At 35.9% G+C, this 24,436-nt stretch overlaps 1 protein-coding gene across 1 annotated transcript in view; it reads right to left on the bottom strand.

Moving 5' to 3' along the window:
* Window positions 1–2,554: 2,554 nt before the first annotated feature.
* Window positions 2,555–24,436, bottom strand: part of micall2b (mical-like 2b) — a 34,082-nt gene continuing 12,200 nt past the window's right edge. Inside the window, exons 5-17 of the mRNA XM_065254245.2 lie at window positions 22,776–22,906; window positions 20,887–21,354; window positions 18,137–19,231; window positions 17,657–17,823; window positions 16,978–17,029; window positions 16,248–16,435; window positions 12,757–12,824; window positions 12,303–12,420; window positions 9,387–9,483; window positions 9,219–9,292; window positions 8,435–8,549; window positions 8,111–8,157; window positions 2,555–3,497 (exon numbers count right to left, since the gene is read on the bottom strand). Coding sequence (XP_065110317.1) covers window positions 3,400–3,497; window positions 8,111–8,157; window positions 8,435–8,549; window positions 9,219–9,292; window positions 9,387–9,483; window positions 12,303–12,420; window positions 12,757–12,824; window positions 16,248–16,435; window positions 16,978–17,029; window positions 17,657–17,823; window positions 18,137–19,231; window positions 20,887–21,354; window positions 22,776–22,906 — 2,718 coding nt within the window. The 3' untranslated portion in view covers window positions 2,555–3,399. The remainder of the gene's footprint in view (window positions 3,498–8,110; window positions 8,158–8,434; window positions 8,550–9,218; window positions 9,293–9,386; window positions 9,484–12,302; window positions 12,421–12,756; window positions 12,825–16,247; window positions 16,436–16,977; window positions 17,030–17,656; window positions 17,824–18,136; window positions 19,232–20,886; window positions 21,355–22,775; window positions 22,907–24,436) is intronic.

The raw sequence follows: 24,436 nt of genomic DNA, 5'->3' as shown, positions 1-24,436 counted from the left end.
TTGTGTAGAGGGTTTGCTATTTTTACCTACAGTAATGCAAATTAGACCTTAGGATTTTTTACCTGGCAGGCAATTAACCTGCCTAAAAAATCCATTTCAAAATACCACATGGGGGTGGGCTCTTTAAATTTGAGACTGTAAGTAACACACAGGTTACCACCTAACAATGAGGGACCACCCTGTACATTATAGCATTTGCCAGCCTTAGCAACACTGCCGTGGATAAGCAACACAACCTGACAATATACATTGTTGTAAGTCTGTGTGCACGCGATATCAATTATTTATTTCTTCATTCTCCTCACATTTGCATCACACCACCTCTGTGCAATTAAGGATTCTTACATCTTGACTCCCAAACTTTAGACGTGCGGCGTGTTTTTATGCTTAGTTTGTTCAAAAAAAGGTTAACCACACATGGCGTCACCTCGATTTATCATACAGTATGTTTAACAAAGTCCTTGAATTTAGGTCTGAATACAAAACGGTCATAATCAGATTTTATTCAATTTTAAGCGTCGTGTTGAACCAAGCTTTACTTTTGGCGAGTTTTAGATTAATTCTTATTTTTGCAGCGCATCTGTCTAGTTAACACTTTACTCAATTGAAAAATTAAATGTTTATTCATGTAGTTTTGGAAATACTGTCTGGTTCTTTGTACTTTTTATTCATACTAACTATGACAGGTTTTTAAATACGCACAGGAGCAGGTCGAACTAACCTTACCCACTTACGCCTCAGATTCAGAATCTGACCTTGATATAAAAAACGCGCCAAGTGAAGTCTCCGTTATTAATCTGAAAGGTTCACGTTACAACCGGAAGTGACTGGTTTTCTGAGAAGTTATTGAAGAAAAAAAACAGTAAAAGGTGTATGGTTACCTGTGTATGTTATGTAATGTCCCCGAGAAAATCGACAACTTTGCCGAAGTACAGTTTCACCTGTTACTGTGGCGGAGTGATACAAAACATTAGCGGGTTAGCACCTCTCGTCCAATCAGATTCTTAACTGATTAATTTTGTAATATTTTATTAACTCCCTGAATATAAATTAAATACTAAAATATATCATAATCAGGGCATAACTTGTGAGAATATAATTTAATTTTAGTTATAACAATTTCCTGATGTTATTTTGAAGTCAGGAGGCCTTTTATTTCTACATAAGGTCCCATCGACAGGCCAATATATCTGGCCATTTATACATTATCTGAATCTAACTGCCAGATTGCCTCATAAACAGTTTGTTTTCATACATATCAGGGCTATAGCAATCTATGTAGATTATCTGTTTATCTATTAAAAGAAAGAAATACACATAAATCAGCCACTAGCCTACTAAATATTGGCCTTGACCATTAAAGGTTTTGGTTTTAATAAATAAGGCCACAATATAAAAAAACGTGAATTTTTCCCCATCTCTTTAAAGCTTTTTTGTTTACACTTTACATACTCACTGTGTGTGTTTGGCTGTGGAGCTCAGCACATGGTGACCGAGTTTGACACGGGCTATCTCTCCAGGTCAGCATAGATAGCTTTTCCATCTCTAATGTCTTTTCCAGAAATCACTATACACACAATGAAGGGCTTATATTCTGGCTTGCTGATATATGCATGTGCGCTTAAATTCATTTAACCTGGGCCTTTTATGACAATAAATTACACAGTGAACCTACTGAAAATAAACAATAACACACATACTGTATTCAAGATTTGAAAATATTAAGCACGCCTCTTTTACAGCCATAACCTTAAACATATAAAAATATATTAAGAAGTGCATTATTTGATAAAATTCACTTTAATAGTTTTAATCACTGTAAACTTAAACACTGTAAAACACTCTTAGCATAAAAGCATATCAAATGCAGCATGTAAAGCTCAATTTGTTTGTGTTGTAGGGACATACAGTGGATCAGATGAAGAAACACAGGTAATCCACTCGCCATATCAGTACTGACAGAGCATCAACACATACATTAGCATAAGTTAGCATTTCTATTCTCGTGGTCTCACGCGCTTCATAATCTGTTGCTGCTGATTTTTTCAAAGAACGACAAAGCCAAACACGCATATGAGCAGAATAAATTTGTGTGCATTAAAGGACTACAAACACAGCCCTGTTTAACAAAATCTACATTTTTAAGATAATGGCTTTCCAGGTATATACAAAGTATGCACGCCTGCATGGTCTATTCTACAGGGAATCTCTAAAATAAGGTCAAACATTGAGTTAAATAATAAATTATGCTTTAAAGCATATAAGTGAGTAGTTATAAAGTGCACTTTATGTAACCTAAACAGGCGGTTTATTTCAGTATTAGATTTCATTAGACATACGGCATGCTATTCTTTGTAATATACCATACTTATATTTTGCAAAGTTATATACAGTACATCACTGTTGTGGCAAACAAAGTGATAGAGAATTAAATGCAATATACTGTACTGTAAACTAATGATTTCAATATAGATTTGCATGTAGGCCTACCATTTCTTATCTCTACTTATATGTTTCCGTTGTGTAAAATAACTTGTTGTATGAGAGAACACTGTTAAAGGGTTTCTTAGGATATGTTTAATTATATCTAATACATGCAAAAGACAGAGAATTGATTGGACTTGATAAAATTTATTGTAAAACATATGCATTTAAATGTGTAAAAAAAACTAGAGTCTTTTAGCATAAATTAAAAACATTGTTCAGCAACTGTTTATAGCACAAAATAACAGATGCATGAACAGTATGTAAAATAGCTTTGTTTAAATGCAGAGAAAATAAAAGCTAGAGCATTTGCAATACTTTCAGCAATTTTGCTTTAATCTATATTCATTGCAAAAAGAAAATCTTGTAACCCCATCAATTCAAATCACTTAATGTACAGTCTGTTTAGAAATCACATGCTGAATAAACTCAGTGGTTGTCTGCCCCCTACTGCTGAGTGAGCATACTGCAAGCGTATTTGGATAATTATTAAAATATCAAAAAACTAAAATATTCTAATAAAGAGTAGAAAACTGGACCAAAGTCTGGACCAAAAACTTGTCCGTGTTCGAACTTTAATTCAATATGAATCGATATGACTTGAGATTTTTCTCTCTCATTATTGAGTCCCTGATTAAACACCACCGACTGAGAGCTACAATCAACATCATTCCAAGTGCAAAACTTTTGCTAACAAATGCACGAATCACACCCACAAACAAAGCCACGATAAATGTGCAAAAGCATGTGAGAAACGAGTGCGAAAATATATAATGACATGCGGCTCCGCAACACGTGCGGTCTCAGAAATACCATTTGCAATTTAGATTTCGACCTCGGAACTGAACTGCTAATGATTATCAGCAGAAAGTTTCAGCGTCCGAGAAAAATACACAGAAACGCACGCACACCCCTTCATGAGGATCCATCTTCCACGGACTGCTTTTTATTTTTCCTGAACCACTGAGATATAGATGGTTTTCTCTTGACTTTCTTCTCCTCTTTCTTTATATCTGTTAAAAAACAAACCATTCTTTACTAAAAAGTACACAGAAATAAGACAAACCAAAAGGTCACTGACTTCAATATTCGGTTTTGATGGTGACCATAGTGTCACATACAGTATTTCCATAATGGCTTCCAAAGCTTTCAGTTATGTCATGAATTGCAAATGGTTATGACTTTTGCCCACATTTTTGTGTTGGTTGACAAATTATTGAAATGCAGATGGATTATAAGCCATGGGTTAGATAGCGATAGTTTCCATTAGCGGTCATTAAATCAAAATGGGTTACTTTTACTGCAGCGGAAGTAACTTTGTGGCCTTTTTTAAAACATAAAATATATAAACATGCACAGACAAATTAATGCCAAGTTATCGCATTAGCACTGCAAAAGTTTTGGGTTTGATTCTCAAACATACTGATAAAATGTATGCACTGTAAGTCACCAAATGCATTAATATAAATTTATAGTGGGGTGAGTGTTGGCCGGAAAGTCACACATCGGTAATTCCAAAAAGCAACTTTGATTTTAGTATCAGTGATAGGAACTTCCAATGAACAAAAACTACCCTCAAAACTATCTGTTACCTTCAAACAGCATCACCTGAGCTAACAGTATTCACAACTTTCAAGTAAATATAGCATTTTAATTTGTGCAACGATGGGAAAAAGGCACAAAATCGTACAAACGATTATCTGTGCAGCTGCAGGACTATCACTGCACAAATGGTGACAATAAACAATTGTCTCACTGTTGCCAAACTTCTATTATTTGCAAACAAGAATGAATGCTCATTTTCAGGCGCTCAACTGAATGGACTACAATAAATAGAGTTGGCTGCAAATTTCATCCTCTTAAAACCAGGGCCAGCTGGTGCGCAGTTATCAGTGTCTAACAAGGCAAATGTGATCTCTTCTAGCAGAAGGAATCTGCATGTTTTGCAGAAACTCTTTTTCTTTCACAAACAAAATGTGTTGCGTCTCTTACCACCTATCTGTCTACCTATCAGTCCGTCCATCCTTATGTCTATCCGTCTGTCTGTCTGACCATCCATGTATCCCTTTATCAGTCTGTCTAAGCATCTCTCTATACTTCTGTCTATCTATCCCTCTATGTCAAGTCTATCCATCTATTAGTCTGCCTTTCTATCCATCTGACTGTCTATTTCCGTCTACCTATCTGTCCGTCCATCTGTATGTCTATCCATCCATCTGTCTGTCTATCCCTCTATGTCTGTCTCTGTCTGTCTGTCTATCCCTCTATGTCTGTCTGTCTATCCCTCTATGTCTGTCTGTCTATCCCTCTATGTCTATATATCTATCCCTCTATCTATCTATCTCTCTATCTATCTATCTATCCCTCTATCTATCTATCTATCCCTCCATCTATCCATCCCTCCATCTATCCATCCCTCCATCTATCCATCCCTCCATCTATCCATCCCTCCATCTATCTATCTATCCGTCCGTCTGTCTTTCCATCTATGTCTGTTTATCTATCAGTCTACCTACCTACGCGTCTGTCTGTCTATATCCATCTATCTATCCTTTTATGTCTATCCGTCTGTCTGTCTATCTATCCGTCTAGCCCTTTGTCTGTCTTTTTATCTGTCTGTTTGTCTATTTGTCTCTGTCCGTCTATCTATCTTTCTAAGTCGATTTGTCTGTGTATCTGTCTGTCTGTCTGTCTGTCCGTCTATCTATCCATCCTTCTATGTCTATTTGTCTCTCTGTCGTGTCAATCCATCGTCTATCCTTCTGTCTGTCTTGTCCATCTATCCATATCTGTCTGTCTGTCTGTCCGTCTATCTATCCATCCTTCTATATCTATTTGTGTCTCTGTCTGTCTGTCGTGTCTATCTATCATCTATCCCTCTTGTCTGTCTTGTCTATCTATCCGTATATGTCGGTCTGTCTGTCTGTCTGTCCGTCTTATCTATCCATCCTTCTATATCTATTTGTCTCTCTGTAGTGTCTATCCATCGTCTATCCTTCTGTTTGTCTTGTCTATCTATCCATATATGTCTGTCTGTCTGTCCGTCTATCTATCCATCCTTCTATGTCTATTTGTCTCTCAGACACGACAGACAGGCAATCTATCGTCTATCCCTCTGTCTGTCTTGTCTATCTATCCGTCTGTCTGTCTATCTATCCGTCTAGCCCTTTGTCTGTCTATTTATCTGTCTTTTTATCTGTCTGTTTGTCTATTTGTCTCTGTCCGTCTATCTATCCTTCTAAGTCGATTTGTCTGTGTATTTGTCGGTCTGTCCGTCTATCTATCCATCCTTCTATGTCTATTTGTGTCTCTGTCTGTCTGCCGTGTCTATCTATCATCTATCCCTCTTGTCTGTCTTCTCTATCTATCCGTATATGTCTGTCTGTCTGTCTGTCCGTCTCATCTATCCATCCTTCTATGTCTATTTGTCTCTCTGTCGTGTCTATCCATCGTCTATCCTTCTGTCTGTCTTGTCCATCTATCCGTATATGTCGGTCTGTCTGTCTGTCTGTCCGTCTTATCTATCCATCCTTCTATATCTATTTGTCTCTCTGTAGTGTCTATCCATCGTCTATCCTTCTGTTTGTCTTGTCTATCTATCCATATATGTCTGTCTGTCTGTCCGTCTATCTATCCATCCTTCTATGTCTATTTGTCTCTCAGACACGACAGACAGGCAATCTATCGTCTATCCCTCTGTCTGTCTTGTCTATCTATCCGTCTGTCTGTCTATCTATCCGTCTAGCCCTTTGTCTGTCTATTTATCTGTCTTTTTATCTGTCTGTTTGTCTATTTGTCTCTGTCCGTCTATCTATCCTTCTAAGTCGATTTGTCTGTGTATTTGTCGGTCTGTCCGTCTATCTATCCATCCTTCTATGTCTATTTGTGTCTCTGTCTGTCTGCCGTGTCTATCTATCATCTATCCCTCTTGTCTGTCTTCTCTATCTATCCGTATATGTCTGTCTGTCTGTCTGTCTGTCCGTCTCATCTATCCATCCTTCTATGTCTATTTGTCTCTCTGTCGTGTCTATCCATCGTCTATCCTTCTGTCTGTCTTGTCCATCTATCCGTATATGTCGGTCTGTCTGTCTGTCTGTCCGTCTTATCTATCCATCCTTCTATATCTATTTGTCTCTCTGTAGTGTCTATCCATCGTCTATCCTTCTGTTTGTCTTGTCTATCTATCCATATATGTCTGTCTGTCTGTCCGTCTATCTATCCATCCTTCTATGTCTATTTGTCTCTCAGACACGACAGACAGGCAATCTATCGTCTATCCCTCTGTCTGTCTTGTCTATCTATCCGTCTGTCTGTCTATCTATCCGTCTAGCCCTTTGTCTGTCTATTTATCTGTCTTTTTATCTGTCTGTTTGTCTATTTGTCTCTGTCCGTCTATCTATCCTTCTAAGTCGATTTGTCTGTGTATTTGTCGGTCTGTCCGTCTATCTATCCATCCTTCTATGTCTATTTGTGTCTCTGTCTGTCTGCCGTGTCTATCTATCATCTATCCCTCTTGTCTGTCTTCTCTATCTATCCCTATATGTCTGTCTGTCTGTCTGTCCGTCTCATCTATCCATCCTTCTATGTCTATTTGTCTCTCTGTCGTGTCTATCCATCGTCTATCCTTCTGTCTGTCTTGTCCATCTATCCATATCTGTCTGTCTGTCTGTCCGTCTATCTATCCATCCTTCTATATCTATTTGTGTCTCTGTCTGTCTGTCGTGTCTATCTATCATCTATCCCTCTTGTCTGTCTTGTCTATCTATCCGTATATGTCGGTCTGTCGGTCCGTCTTATCGATCTATCCTTCTATATCTATTTGTCTCTCTGTCGTGTCTATCCATCGTCTATCCTTCTGTTTGTCTTGTCTATCTATCCATATATGTCTGTCTGTCTGTCCTTCTATCTATCCATCCTTCTATGTCTATTTATCTCTCAGACACGACAGACAGGCAATCTATCGTCTATCCCTCTGTCTGTCTTGTCTATCTATCCGTATCTGTCTGTCCGTCTTGTCTATCCATCCTTCTATATCTATTTGTCTCTCTGTCTGTCTGTCTTGTCCATCTATCCGTCTAATTGCCTGTCTAACTTTAATGAACCTTTTTGGTTACTTCAAATGTTGACTAGTGTAGATGACTAAAAGCCCAGATGGGAACTCCAATACTTTAAAAAGTAGAAGAAACTGCTTGATAAAATGTCAAGAGCACAATTTTGCTAACTCTGTGCACCGGATGACTATGATAAAATATGCGACCCTGTCTAAAAAACCCAATTAAATTTTTTTGTGATTTACTGTTTTCTACATAAAAAAAGATAAAAAAAAAAAAAGATTTTGTGGAAATAAAACTTTCTTATCTTAAATATTGACTGAGTAACATTATGTCAAAGATTGAAATTCAAGTAAAATGAATCATTGAATTTAAACTTTATGCTCCAAATCTTATAATTGGATTATGAGACTTTAACCAGGATTTCACAGACAGGATCACGTATGTTGAAAACTGTGCAGAAAGGTGAGCAAATGACCCTGAACCTTTATATGGTAGTGTACATAGTAGTGTAAAAACATTATAAATTGTATAAAATGGGAAATGTTAGTCAAACTGATTGTCTTTATGCTTACCAAGGTTCTGAATCATCATATTCAACTGCTCATCTTCCTCTACCTCTCTGAGGAATAAAAAAGAAATATCGAAAACTGCACTCTAGATGTCCCCAAAATTAAATAATACAACTTTATGCATCCGACACCAGGTTGATAAAAAACATCAGTTTTTTTTATTAACACTAAAATGTGTGACCATCTCAATCAGTAATCTTTATACCATATATTATCTAATATTTATTTACATGCAATAATTAGATTTTTAAAAAAAGCATTTTTTTATTTGTTGTATATCAAAAAGCAATAATGTGTGTATGTGTGGGTGTGCATTAGTTTTGAGACCTCAGTCTGTCCTCATCCAGCCCCTCCACAATGGCATTTCGGTCGTTCACGATCTCCACCAATTTGGCCATCAGCTCCTCCTCTCGTTCACGATCCCACAAAGTTTTCAAACGCTCTACAGAACAAATAAATACAGGTTGCTTATACGGGACATAGGATAAGTCAACGGGATAAAGAAATAGAGGAAATTATATTTGCCAATAACGCAGATGACAAAAACCTCTCAATGCAAGATTTTGTTAAATTGCTAAATAATGTCATTAAAGTTATACGATATTATAATGCTTAAAGTGTGTAAAATCAATTGCAAGTAAATCAACAACATAACCTGCTACCTGCATGGTCCTAAAACTCAGTTATTCAGTAATAATAATAATAATAATAATTTATTATTATTATTATTAATAATAATAATAATAATTTATTATTATTATTATTATTATTAATAATAATAATTTATTATTATTATTATTATTATTATAAGAATTATTATTATAATAAGAATTATTATTATTATTATTATAAGAATTATTATTATTATTATTATAAGAATTATTATTATTATTATTATTATTATTATTATTATTATATAGCAAATATTTGTCATATGCATATTGCATTATTTTGATAATCTTGCATCACTAGATTGTTCATCTAAACTAATAAATTGTTGAATATCAACAACAAAAAGAGGTTTGGGAGTGCTATCAGCTTTTTGGGTTACTGCTATGTTATATACAGCATATGTGACCAAAGATGAAGCTTGATGTAAGCTTGGTCTAACCTGGTTTCTCCATCAGTCTTCTGAGTTCTGCTTCAACACTGGGCTGCTGCTCCTCTAGATCTTGAGTCCTGGAACTATCACAGTCCAAACACACAAACCAATTAGGATAACAGGACAACGTTCCCTGTCAGCATTTACATAGAGATTCAATGCTTAATGCCTCCTTACACGTAGACCAGCTCCGATTCTCGTCTTATGTAGACTTGCTTGTTTCTGATAAGAGTAAACCACTCCACCATTAAATCATTCATGTCCTCTTCTCCTTCTGAAGAAAAGAAAAAGACTTTCATACACGATACTTCATTTGTTTTGTATGAATTTGCAGTAGTTTGATGATCAAGTGTTACAAAATCTTTCTAATGTTTGTCTCCACCTGGTGGAAAGTAAAAGTACAAAATGTCCTCTATGTGCAAATCTGTACAAATTAATCTTAACCTCCTAAGACCCGAGCTTTGGTTTGGCTTGCATTTTAGATGTCTTCCAGCTATTTGGGGTTAGGATAAACATAATAACCAGATATTTTTCTTTGATTGAAGCAGTGTATTTGTCCACATTTGTTACACAGAATTGAGTGTTATGTTGCAAAACAACAAAAAATTTGATGTCCATGTGTATGGACACACCAGGGGTCTCATTTATAAAACTGCGCATATGATCCTTACTAAAAGTCTACGTATACACAAAAGCCGAAAATGGCATACGCCCAAAATATTAAGACTTATTACACGGCTCTCTGGAATGCTTGATTCTGATTGGTCAGTTGAGACATTTGCAGGTTCGTTCTTTTCAAATAATAACCGCTCCAAAGTAATAACGCATAGCCGGTACTACTTGTACAAGGTAAAATTGCTCCGCGCCAATAAAGATCAATAAAGATTACTGTTTGGCGCCATCTTGTGACAAACACTGGACAACCACGACAAGACACAGACAGCTTACTGAGACTGAACTTGACAAAATAGAGCATGACAGCTACGAAGCCAACACACAAAAAAATACAGAATGGGCATTAAAACTTCTCAAAGACTGGCTAAAAGAGAAAAAAAGGAGACAGACAAGTATGAGGCAGAGGATCTTAATAAGGTATTACGATCATTTTATGCATCTGTGCAAAGTTTCGCGGAAGGATAAAAATGTTAATTTAAAACAAATATGCCAATAAAATGTTTCAAATTCATATTCATGTCCGGTTTTTTTCTTATGTGGCAAGTAGCCGTGTAATAAGCGGGATAATGTAGAGGCAGCCGGTAGTTATCGGGAAATAAGCCCCTTCAGTGTGATACAAGACCCTCCGACTCTACATTATCCCTTACTTAAAACGAAGCAATGTTCCCTTTATAAATCACAGATCACCTGCAAGTGTTCATACATAAATCGTCCTCAGATCCCACCCTGCAAACCCATTCTCCCGTCAAGTTTGTTATTTTATAGATCACGACCTTTGCGTGGGAACTGGCGTACACATGTTTCCAGCTCTGTTTTTTGCGTACACATGCTTTATAAATGAGGCCCCTGGTCTTAGGAGGTTAAATATGTTGAAACTTTCCAACTTTGTATTGCACTTTTCCTACGATTATCTCACTAAAATGAATCGTTTTGTTTTATTCACTGTTGTGAGTCGCTTTGGATAAAATGCCTAAATGCAAATGTCATCCCAAACGTTTTTCTTAAACTTTTAAGTTGAATCAACTTGAATTTACAATAAATTTAAACATTTTAAACTAGTGAGGAGTTAACAAAATTATAAAAATAAATATGAAATAACTTGAGCTAATTCAACTATTTTTTATAGTGCTGGGAAAAGATTAATCGCGATTAATTGCATACAAAATAAAAGTGATTTTATGCATAATATGTGTGCGCTGTGTGTAATTATTATTCATGTATGTATTTAAGAAACATTTACATGTGGATTATATTTATTTATATTTTTATATATTCTATATTAACAATAAAAATGGATATATAAATAAAAATGTTCTGAAATGTATATATTTATGTGTGTGTTTAAATATACATAATAATTACACACAGTACAGACACATATATTAGGCAAAAATGCACATTTATTTTGTATGCGATTAATCTTTTCCCAGCACTAACTTTTTATAATTTATAGCAACCTTACTAGCCAAAAAAGTTTAAATGAATTGAAGTTTACAAAATTAAACAAATTAAACTTGATTACTCACCCCCATGTCATCCAAGATGTTTATGTTTTTTTGTTCAGTCAAGAAGAATTTTTTTTAAGGAAAACAATCCAGGATTTTTTTCTCCATATAGTGGACCTCACAGCTTCAAAGGGGTCTAAACAATCCCAAACGAGGCATACCTAGCGAAACGATCATAAAAATAAACAACTTCTCATCTTGCACTAGCTGTGTGATTAGCCGTGTATTACGTTATCACATCGAAAGGTCACGCGTCACATGTGCGAAATGCACACTTTTTAAACCATAAACGGACACGAAGACATTAATTAGGATCATTGCACATACAACAACGTCGGAACGGTCCTGTTTCTCCACACTTGTAAACACTGGAGCGTCAGTTTCGCATGCGTGACCTTTCGACATGATTACGTAATACGTAAGGTCACGCTGGCGCATCACACGGCTAGGGCCGTGAAAATGAGAAAAGTTTTTTTGGGGGGAAATGATGAACGTTTCGCTAGATAAGACCCTTGGACTCGGTTGGGAGTCACCGTGAAGGTCCACTAAAGTCCACTATCCTGGAATGTTGTCCTCAAAAAACTCAATTTCTTCTCGACTGAACACAGAAAGACAAACATCTTGGATGACATGGGGTTGAGTAAACTATCAGAAGTGGAGTATTCCTTCAAGTGCAACAAGGAATTTTTTTTTATGTGTGTATATCCATTTCTCAATACTTCGCAAGAATACTTCCCTAACCACACAACACTTAAAATATGAAAGGGGATTTTGTCAATAGATCTTCTCTTTGAACACACAGGGAGATATCCGGACCCTCACTTGACAATATTTTAGCTAAGAGGTGTATTTGCTCATGTCTGTGAGTATGAATATGATGAAATATGATGTATTGCTATGGGTGTGTACAGACCCTCATCGCATTGTCTGAGCTGTTTCTCCAATTCCACTCCTGTTTTTTCCAGCTCGTTCAGATTCATCTCAATTTCCTTTAGTTCCTTTAGAATCTGGTCTTTGGGAATGTGATCCGGCTTTTGAAGCAAACACAGACATGTAAACAAATCAAATGTGAACTTTTCTACAAATGACTTCATACAGACCCTGAATGGCTCATTTACTCCTTTCAACGCTCTCTTCTTCTAATCCGTCAGAAAACTTGAATAGATTTTTCCTAAGTGCTGGCTTACTATAAGGGCGCTTTATTTTGATTTTACAGTCTATTCAAAGATAACGGTGCCCCAAGGGTCCTTTTGATCCTCCAAAACACTCTAAATAGGCCCCTTGACAAAGCAATCCCAATGCACACATACACATCAGTGAAGACAGACACACAAGATAACACGTGTAATTATTGTTTTCACACACACCTTTTGCAATTTGTGACTTTCAGTCCCTGAGGGGCGAACAGGAGATACACTGCTAGCACTCTCCGAATCTGTAAGGAAGACAGAAAAAACAAATGAAATGGAGACGAATGTTATTTTTTGTCAAAACAAATCTGTCTATAACAGTAGCAACATCTTAAGATTCTTAAAACAATTTGCACGAGAAGCTAACATGCATTATGTAATAATACGCAATATTTAGAATATATTTATCATGTGCCAATAGCAGATTGGTTTTCTTATTAAAGGCTGAGTTCACCCAAAATGTTCCCCTAAAAATTATTTTTGTTTACTTTAATTGTGACTAGGGCCCTGTTTATACCTGGTATTAAGGCCGAAATATGGTCCAGTTTTTAGCAGTACAGTAAAATGTAGAGACGCGTTGCATTTTGTCACAATGCACATGCATCAAAAGTCTGTGTAAACGTCCGAGTCAAATAAACTATACTTTGCAAGGCTGTGCATTCGACTGTGCACTTAAAATAGACTATACTCCTGGCTTTAACTCTTTCACCGCCAGAGTTTTTAAAAAAAGTTGCCAGCCAGCGCCAGCGTTTTTCATGATTTCATGAAGTTTAATGCCTTCCAGAAAATGTTCTTCTTTAAATATATAAACATACAATATACCAAATGAAAGAACAGACCATCTGCTTTCAAAAAAAAAAAAGTTTCATTCTACCTTCAGTGGTTCTTTTGTAATCAGCTTTTGAATATGGGTAGGTTTCTGCAAAAACACCATATTTTGAGCAAAAAGCAGAGATAATAAATGTTTTGTGACGGACTTTTCATAGAGATCCCATTCAGAGCGATCTTTAAAACAGACACGGACATGCAGCAGCTTGCCATAGGGCAATACTTCCGGTTTTAAAAAGTTGCGGAAAGACGGAAAATCTCGTCATTGGCGGGGAAGCGTTTTCTCTCAATTGACGAGATATCTCGTCAATGGCGGTGAAAGAGTTAAGATGCATTTTGGTTGATCGCAAGTGGAAGAGAGACACACATGCTCGTTCACACCTGTTTTTTAATCAGTTTCCTTTGTCCACTTTTGACCGCTTCTGTCCTGACTACTTTGAGGGGATGGTCTGTAGGCCGTTTCATCAGATGCATGTGCGGTGACGTGATTACGCGTCTGGTCGGAACTTTACTTCCGGTTTCTGTTTGTTTAATGGTCTGACTAGATGCTGAAAATGAACTCTTAAACAAATACCTTGTTGAAAATAACAGATGTTTTAGGTAATCTACGTGTTGTTAATTTTGCTTGTTATATAAATAAACTGCTTTAAAAGGGACTTTCTTTGTTGTTATTCATTCTTAGCGGAGTTTACCAGAAGTACACATTTTCCACGAAAGCCACTTGTTTATGTTGTTACTGCTGAAACAGTCGATAGACGAGTCATTAAAAATCGAGCGGGAGAAATGGCGGGTTTAAATTGGCACGCACTAGTATTATGCTGAAGTACAGCTGCTTGTGTTGTTAGCAAACATGCTGCACAATGTTTTTTGTACATGGATATGTAAGGGCTTTCTCAGATATTTCCAAGCAATTGATGAAATAACTTTCAGACGTTCGCAAATAAACAAAAACGGCGAAGAGCATTTGATCAATGTTAGTATAAAGGCAGCGCCAAACATTTGCGCTACAAGTCAGGATCGATGTAAAAACATTGTGCTTGGTACATCACACCTCATATAACAGGTCGTACCTTACAACACATTAGATCAATAGAGAGCCGCAGGGATGACATTTTTGTATGCAAAACCCAGAAGCAAGTTAGCATTTTTGGGGTTTTGGTTAAACTCCTTGAAAATATCTTGCGCTGATGCTAACCTGATATCTTATTAATGTTTCATTCTACGACATAAAACACACCACTAATACCTTCACTCACACTTTAAAGGGACAGTAAGTAGGATTTACCCCATCTAGTGGTGAAATTGTATTTTGAATTCAAACGAATAATGCTCTCTAGTGCCTCGCTTTTCCAAATCCGTGTTGCAACTACGGTAGCCGTTATGAACTCACTGATCTCCTTGTCCGTTTCAGCTGGTTCACGTGTTCTGAATGAAAACGCATTGTGGAAACCCATTGGTAGGCTAGTGCTTTTAGTCCCTCTGTGCTATTATAGTTTATCAATACGGCGGAACAACATGGAAGCCTCCTTGGACTTACCCGTTCAATGTAAGTAAAGAGAAGAAACTCTAAGCTTACAAAAAAAGTCAGATCACTGGCAGAGGTCATTTGACACCTATGAGGAAATATTTATTTTGAATAATAAAACGCTTAAAATCCTACTTACTGTTCCTTTATAGTGTCTTAGGGTGGTTGCTTAAACTACATTGGACTACAGACTTTGTCAGGGACTTTAAACGTCATCAGGCATGAAGATCTCAGAAAGTATTTCCTTATCAGGGAACAGTTTGTAAATTGGTTTAATAAAGTTTGAAAGAGCTGTCAAAAGCTTGACGACATTGTTCTCGAGAGACAGCTGTAGATCACTTATAGGCCAAAGTTTGCTTTTTATTAATAGTAAATGCATTAAGATTCACAGATAACAACTTATGAATTTCGAAGATTATCTTGTTAGACAAGCATCGTAAACGCTTATTATAATGCGATAATTCAAAAGTCTATTGGAAAAATGTCTCGCTAACTTCCGGGTTGGCCTAGAAAAATGTGTCATCACTGCTGCACTTTAAAGGCGGAGAGAAGGCAGTATTTTGTGGGTTTTCGAACTTATGCGCGTCTACACCACAATAGCAATCCAGTGGACGAGCTCAAAACATTTTACACCCCATTTACACTTGTATTTAGCATTGTCCACTTGTAATCCGAGCGATCAAAACGCATCTTAATACCAGGTGTAAACAGACCCTAGTTGTCATGCATTTCATCTTGAGACACATAAGAACCAATGAGATACACAAGTTATCAACATGTCGCCAAATCTACCGGTGGCACATGTTTGTTATGGTTTCAATATTGCTAAATAAGCACATAGATTCTTAAATGCTAATAATGTTTTCTTTGCTTACATTTCAATAAGATTTCTGTCACAAATGTATCACAAAATGTAATTTACATGACTTTAATGATGAATGTATGTGCTTTTTGGAGCTTTGCTATGTTGAGCCCAATATTAGGAGATAACATGAAGGCATTTTAATATAAAATTAAATAGTTTTTTGTGTTTAGCTGAAGAACGCAAGTCATACAGTATATCTGTGAAGCCATGAGGATGAATTTTAGAGAAATTGTTTTGTATTTTTTAATTGTATATATTTTGTATTAGAACAAACATACAGCTGATGGTACCCATTGACTTCCATAGTAATTTTCTCTCCTACTTACTATCATTTATCAAAATCTAAACGATGCCAGAGTTATAATTTTTGGGTGAACTATCCCTTTAATCCCTGTGTGGGAAACCCTTCATTTCCCAACCTACATAAGGATAGGTTTCATAAAGTCTTACCACTAGGCCCGTTTTTCATCTGAGGGCTATCTGAGGATGATTTAGGGTTGTTGACGTAGATAGAGACAGTAGTAGCAAAATGAGGAGATCCAGACGTCTGGGAGATTCCCACACCTGTTACCCGTGGGGAGGAAGCAGCGTCTGGCCTTTTGCTAGGACTAGCACTGCTTTCAGTAGTGTTGCCAGGTCTAATAAAGACAGAAAATAAACAAAAGAAAGAGATTACCATCTTCTGTTGTGTTTGTGAGACTAAATGTTTAGCATCGCTTCTCTCACCTCTGATGGGTGAAAGTTTGGGAGGGTGGGGCAGGAAGTAATTAAGGTAGCTACAGGTGAAAGATCTTCATGAGGGAATGTGCATGTGCACTGGGATCTATTGCATTGGGGACTCAGATGCGACCCACCGCTGGTCTCATTGGGCGTAGGGTTGCTATACGCCCATCGAGACAACCAATCACAACAGAGCGTGATGGTGTAAGTGGGACAGAGTGTCTGGAGAATGAACCGGTTAATGAACGAAGAGCAGGATGATTTTTAATTAATAAAAAAAGTGAAATTTCACTGGAAAAGCACATTAAGAAATTATTCATCTACGTCTGATTTTAACATCAAACACTGAACCTGGTCATTTAATTACTGGAGAACAAAGATATTGTTAGTTAAAACTGTTGCATGTGACAATAAAAGGGATTTAATTTGAATAAAAATAGTGAAACAAAAAGAAACTTACTTTGAAACAGGTTTAAGCATTGATCTCCAGTCAGATGGTGTGGTATTATTTTCTGTAATCAAACCACAACATTTAAACTCATTTTTTACATGTTCTATACATCATATTTCAAGAGATTAATCCACACATTATATCATATATATCATATTTCATATATATCTGAGATTAATCCACACATTATATCATGTCTATGTGATTAATCCATGCATTATATATATTATATATATTAGGTATCATATATCTACTGTATGGAATTAATCCACACATTATAAATATATGAAATTAGATATTTATTTATGAAATAAATAAAATAAAAAGAAATACATAAAAATATACAAAATAAAAAATTATATATAAAAATAAAATATACAAAATAAAAAATTATATATAAAAATAATAATATATATATATAAAGTTATTATATAAATAAAAAATTTATATATACATAAATCTATTTTTTTTTGTTTTTTTGTTTTTTAATTTTTGCTTGTTATCCGAAATAAACAATGCAAAAAGGACACTGTTGTTATTGATTCTTTGAAGTTGTTTACCGGAAGTTAAGTTTTTTCCATGAAAGCTGTTTGTTTATGTTGTTAATGCTGAAACAGTCTATATACTACTTCATATACATCTATGGGATTAATCCACACATGCAAGAAACAGCAGCTAGTGTCCTCACCCTTGCTGTTGGACGACAGCGAGCTTACAGGCCTGGATGAGTTTTTGTCTTTGATCCAAGATGATGTTCCACCTGCAGGGGCAGTAGGTTCCTCCTTGGCATCCAGTTGTTTCAGGCGCACCTTACCCGAGGGGCCTTTCACACCCAGATCCGTAGGGGAAATGTTACTATAGAAACCAAAGCAAGGCATTAATGACAAGCATCCACGAGAATATGGGATAAGCAACTAGACCAGGGGATGCAACATTTGTAACAATATACAAATATATTATTTTAAAAATAATGGTGCTACACAATGCAAAAGAAGAACTTTTTTTGGCTGTATGGTGCCATAAAGAACTTTTAAAATCCCCAAAACCTTTGAGGAACCAAAAATGGTTCTTCTGTGGCATCGATTGGACCAACCCTGTTTAGCACCTTTAGTCTCCAGCGAAAACAAGTGATATGTAATATTTCTCCATTAAGGAGATCCCAGCTCACCCGCCATTGGCTTTCAGCCCAGTTGAACCCTGTGATGAACTGCTATAATTTTTGTTCCCAGTCACCATCTTGCCGATCACAGTTTTAGCTTTATCCTTTTCATTCTCCACCTCTTCATCTTCATCCAGCACTTTTGTCCAGTCTGCCACCCGCAACAGTACTTTGCCTTTACTTGGTGCGGCTCCTGAATTGGGAGCAGATGCCGGACTCACTGATGTTGTAGTCGTAGTGCTTTTTGAACTCAATGATGTTGTAGTGGTAGTGCTTGTTGAACTCAATGTTGAAGTTTTACTGCTTGCTGGACTCACAGAAGCTGACGTTTTAGTCCCTGCTGGATTCACTGATGTTGAAGTTTTAAGGCCTGCTGGACTCACAAATGCTGAAGTTTTAGTGCTTGCTGGACTTACAGATGTTGTAGTTTTAGTGCTTGCTGGACTCAAATATGTTGAAGTTTTAAGGCCTTCTGGACTCACAGATGAAGAAGTTTTAAGGCCTGCTGGACTCACAGATGTTGAAGTTTTAGTGCTTGCTGGACTCAAAAATGATGAAGTTTTGGTGCTTGCTGGACTTACAGATGCTGAAGTTTTAGTGCTTGCTGGACTCAAAAATGATGAAGTTTTGGTGCTTGCTGGACTTACAGATGCTGAAGTTTTAGTGCTTGCTGGACTCAAAAATGTTGAAGTTTTAAGGCCTGCTGGACTCACTGATGTTGAAGTTTTAGTGCTTGCTGGACTCAAAAATGAAGTTTTAGTGCTTGCTGGACTTACAGATGTTGACATGTTAAGGCCTGCTGGACTCACCGATGTTGAAGTTTTAGTGCTTGCTGGACTCAAAAATGTTGAAGCTTTAGTGGTTGCTGGACTCACTGATGTTAAAGTTTTAGTGCTTGCTGGACTCAAAAATGATGAAGTTTTAGTGCTTGCTGGACTCAAAAATGTTGAAGTTTTAGTGCTTGCTGGACTCAAAAATGATGAAGTTTTAGTGCTTGCTGGACTCTCAGTTTTAAGGCCGACTGGCTTTACAGTCGATGTGGATGATGGGCTGTTCTTACTGGTAGGCACGATGCTACTTGAATTTGTGTTTGAGTCAAAGAATCTATTCAAGAAAGACAAAAATCCAATACAATGTTAAAAAGATTTTTAGAAATAGGTGTATTTACTATCCAAAATCTATTGTCTTCTTAAGCCATGCAAAAGAATGGAGCAATAATTAACCACAAATACATTCTCTTGTTACAGGGCTCATTGGCATGTGTAGTATAGTTCCTAGCCATTTCGGCCTAGAAAATCGCAACGTTTGATTTTCTGTTAGTCTTAGTACACGATGTAACTACAGAAAAGTCAAGTTTTAAATAGGAAAAATATCGAAACTCTTTGGTAATTTTTTAACGCTATGCTAATTGACTAATCAGATTCAATGGATTATGCTAAGCTATGCTAAAACTGGTAGCACCAGACTCGGAGATTGTCTGAATGGATTCCAAAACTCTAGGGGAGCTGGAAAATGAGCCTATTTTCAAAAAAGTGGTGTCCCTTTAAAAGCGAAAGTAAACCGGTTTTCTTCGTGGAAGATCTGCATTTGTTAAACTTATCAGGTCAATAGTAGTGTAATATGTAAGGGCTTATTTCTGCAATAACATCCCTTACATGATGAAGCCTTACAAACCTTACAATTGGTGGTGGTCTAATAAATTTATTAAGCACTGAATGTCTTTAGGAATTTTAAGGAGCTCAAAATAAAGAGGCGGTCACACTACACTTTAACTCTTTCCCCGCCATTGACGAGATATCTCGTCAATTAAGAGAAAACGCTTCCCCGCCAATGACGAGATTTTCCGTCTTTCCGCAATACCGCTATTACTTCCGCAACTTTTTAAAACCGGAAGTATTGCCCTATGGTAAGCGGCTGCATGTCCGTGTCTGTTTTAAAGATCGCTCTGAATGGGATCTCTATGAAAAGTCCAGCACAAAAATGGAATTAGCTCTGCTTTTTGCTCAAAATGTGGTGTTTTTGCAGAAACCTACCCATATTCAAAAGCTGATTACAAAAGAACCACTGAAGGTAGGAAGAAACGTTTTTTTTTGTTTGAAAGCAGAGGGTCTGTTCTTTCATTTGGTATATTGTATGTTTATATATTTAAAGAATAACATTTTCTGGAAGGCATTCAACTTTGGTGAAAATCATGAAAAACGCTGGCGGGCAACTTTTTTTTTTAAACGCTGGCGGTGAAAGAGTTAAGTTAAACTGACTTCTATTAATACGCAATATATTTCGCATTTCATACAAAGTTCAAGTCTGGTGTACTCTGACATGCAAATTCGTATCACTTGGAGACATGTGACTAGTAGAAAACCGGTACGGCATGGCGTGACCTTTAACTCTACTAAAAAGCGAAGATGGACGAAGTGCTTATTCGCAGCAACGTCCGAAAAATATTTGCATGCTCAAGTCTAGTGTGATTGCTATACCTCATGTTTGGCATATCAAAAGTAATTGGTGCATGTAACTAAAATATCGCAACCTTTGTTTGCTATTCAAGCTAAATGAAATGAAACACTTTTTATTTATTTATTTATAGCTTTTTTAGGCCAGAGGACAGGAAAGTACAGGATTGAGAAAAGACTTCAAGCTGGATCCGCCAAGGACCTCTAGCTGGATTCAAACACTACTACACCATCGGCACTGACACTTATTCTTTAGTTTTATTAATATTATACAAGGACACAGTCATAATTCATAAAGAGATTCACCTCTTTCTGGCCTCTTGGCTCTTCTGTAAACTGATGCTTATAGGTGAAGAAGACTCTGAGGGGCTGTTGATATTAAGGGAAGTTTTTGTGGTTGTAGTGTCTGGCGCTGGTGTTGTTTTAGGTGTTGTTCTTGGTGCTGGAACGGGGTTGGATGTTGGGGTAGGTGTGGCAGATGACCCATGGGTGGGCGTAGGGTCACTTTTTTTACCCAGCCATCCAAGAATAGATGCGCTGGGCGTCGAACCGGCTTTTCCTGTACCTCCACCCGGTTCGTTCTGGTTTGTTGAGGTGGAGTGTGTGCTCCTGCTGACTGCAGTGGGCTGTGGTTTCTGTGGAGGTTCAGATATGTGTGTGGTCTGGGTGGTTGGAGGTTTCACTGCACTGGTGTGGCTCTTGCAGACGAACGTTCCCGATTCTTTTCCAGCCTTGTAGGTGCCAGAGAGGAGAATGGTGGAACATTCCTTGCATCTGTTTAACAGGGATGTCAAAACCAGTTAGAAAAAATAGATATTGGATGATGCATGGACAGTTTTACATAATGGGACCCGAAATGCTTATTTTAGAAGTAGTAAAAAAGCAAGCATTCGTATTATTATGGTTTTTCTCATCATTTTTATAAAAATTTTATTGCCTTGACTTATACTTACTTTTTCTATTTCTATCCTAACAATTTTCATTGTTATGATGATGATAATAATAAGAATAATAATAATAATAATCGTAATAATAATAATAATAATAATAATAATAATAATAATAATAATAATAATAATAATAATAATAATAATAATAATAATAATAATAATAATAAATTATTATTATTATTACGATAATTATTATTATAAATATGATTTGTATTATTATCTGTATTATTATTTATTATAAATATTATAAATATTATTATTATTATTATTATTATTATAAATATTATGATAATTACTATTACGATAATTATTATTATTATTATTATTATAAATATTATTTGTATTATTATTATTATTATCTGTATTATTATCTGTATTATTATTATTATTATTATTATTATTATTTGTATTATAAATATTATTTGTATTATTATTATTATTATTATCTGTATTATTATTATTATTATTATTATTATTACAGTAATTATCATCATTACGGTAATTCTTAATATTATTCTTATTATTATTATTATTCTTATTCTAATTATCATTATTATGATAATTATTATTATTATTATAAATATTATTTGTATTATTATATTATTATTTGTATTATTATTTGTATTATTATTATGTCACAGGACACTTTTTTGTCAAAATATTTATATTTTAGCAAACTCCATGCAATGCGACATGTACACTACCAGTGGCTTTATCACTGTGCATCGCCTGTCTTTTTCAATAATGCCCTGTTCAAATTAATGGGATTGTGTCACTTTGCCGCTGTATGTAATGTGTGGCAGTCTAAACGGGGCTTTACTCAATATTACAGGGTTTTGGAAATAATTGTAAAAATTTTTAAAGTATTAATATGGATGTAATAAATGCATGCATTTGTTTTAAATACTAAAGTAATGGAGTCTATTGCATTTCTTCAGCATAAACCGCATTTATGTGTCCATCCTCCACTGTACTAAAAGAAGGGTTTCAGACTTGACCAGTTACATGAAAGAATGTCTAATTAAAAAAAAAAAAAAAACTGGAAAAACCCATTCAAGCACCGGACCTGACAGACTTCTTGAATAGCCTGACTTGCAACAACTCTGCTCCCATTACAACATCATAATGACAACACACCCATTACATCAGTTTCATGATTCACTGCTCATGTGATGCATTCGCATGAATGAGCCATTTTTACATTTGAGCCTTAAAATAACAAGTTAATAAAGGAGGTATTCTTACTTAAAGCAGTTCCTGTGATACAGCTTCCCATCCACCAGGTGGCGCTGGACGAGATGAACATGCTGGTTGCACACGCTGCAACTACTGCTGAGAGTTCCTGATTTATTGGCACGTTCAACCAAAACTTCTCTCTGGAAAAGAAAAAAATAAGCGTTACAACGTAGCACTTTAGAAAGTTTAAAAGGGCACATATTATGCAAAATCCACTTTTACAAGGTGTTTGGACATTAATGGGTGATTCTCGCAAAAAATAGGACTTATGAGGTGTCATGAAACATTTTGATAAAATAAACGCTATAAAAATAAGCAGCATACAATTACAAATATTTCTTCATGTACTATTTTGCACATGATTTTAAATGACAGCATACAAACTAATTTTGTTGTTTTTTCCACATTTAAGGGGAACATTTTCATTACCGCAATGTGTCCATGACTGGATTTGGGTTCTTTGACATGGAAATATTTATAATAAAAAAAATCTTAAAAATAGAAAGCTTCAGTGTTTATTATACTATAAACATTTACAGTAAAGAAACATATGGTATTTGGTGATCATTGGTAAATGTAGAGACAATAATAAGGAATATAAATGTGTCCAAGACCAATTTTCTCATCCTCCACAACAATTTTCAATCATTGTTTAAGCCCTCAAGGAACTAACATTTAAAAAAAATTGTTGCAAGGGACATAATTGACTGTGACACTCAAGATGGCTACCAAGTAAGCAGTTCTTATTTTTTCTCTCCAGATAAACAACTTTTTAGTTCTCATTACCGAAACCATGAGTTTGTAAATTCGTATATTTAATGTAATATCATGTTGCGGTAATGATTCTTTTTGATAATCATAATCTAAACATTTTTTATAATTCCATAGGAAAAAAAATTAAAATCTTCTAAAATGAATGGTTATAGTAAGTTCAGGCCTTAATCTTAAAAAAAACTGGCTTCAAGGGCTTTTAAAAAATTCTGATTCTGGACACCTTCTAAATCTGGATTTTGTGAGAATCACCCAAATGTGGTTTGGCACAACAACCCTACAATAAAAAAATCCCCCTCTCCTTTTTTAATCCCCATTAAACCAAAGCAGTCTCATAAGACATCAATTCTCTTGTTAATGTGACATCACACTGATAAAGTCCCAGCCACTGACTGACAGTTCGCATTACCATAATTTCCACCCTTAGTGGATATACGCTGTCTGTCATTTCTCAATGGGGAGATACTATTGTCTCAGACTGTGTTTACAAAAACATAATTCATAAGTAAACATTCAAATAAGCTCTTACACATTGTGTGCTTGTCGATGCAAAACTTGCAGCCACAAGGCTAAGAAGTTGTGAATGCTTGCCAGCGTATTGTTATGCAATTGCTAAGGTGTGCTGACAGCCAAGTGTTTTTTTTTAGCATGTTGCTATGTGATTTCTTATTGGCTCAGATATAAACTCATACAAGTTTTGTCAAAGCACAAATTGTGCCATGCAGTTTGTATTGTTCAAGATGTTAATGTTAGGGATGTGAACCTAATCAATAGCAATCATGATGCTTGCCTTAGCAAGCGCCGCTAATTTGGATCAATAAGTCATTTACAGAATTGCCCATGCTCTTTTATCACCAACACTCCACCCAAAGGGACCGTTGTAATGAGTTACAGGATGT

The sequence above is a fragment of the Paramisgurnus dabryanus genome, chromosome 4 (genome assembly GCF_030506205.2).
Source record: "Paramisgurnus dabryanus chromosome 4, PD_genome_1.1, whole genome shotgun sequence".
Classification (NCBI taxonomy): Eukaryota; Metazoa; Chordata; class Actinopteri; order Cypriniformes; family Cobitidae; genus Paramisgurnus; species Paramisgurnus dabryanus.
Note: the sequence above shows the minus strand (reverse complement) of the source record. Positions and strands in the feature narration are given on the sequence as shown.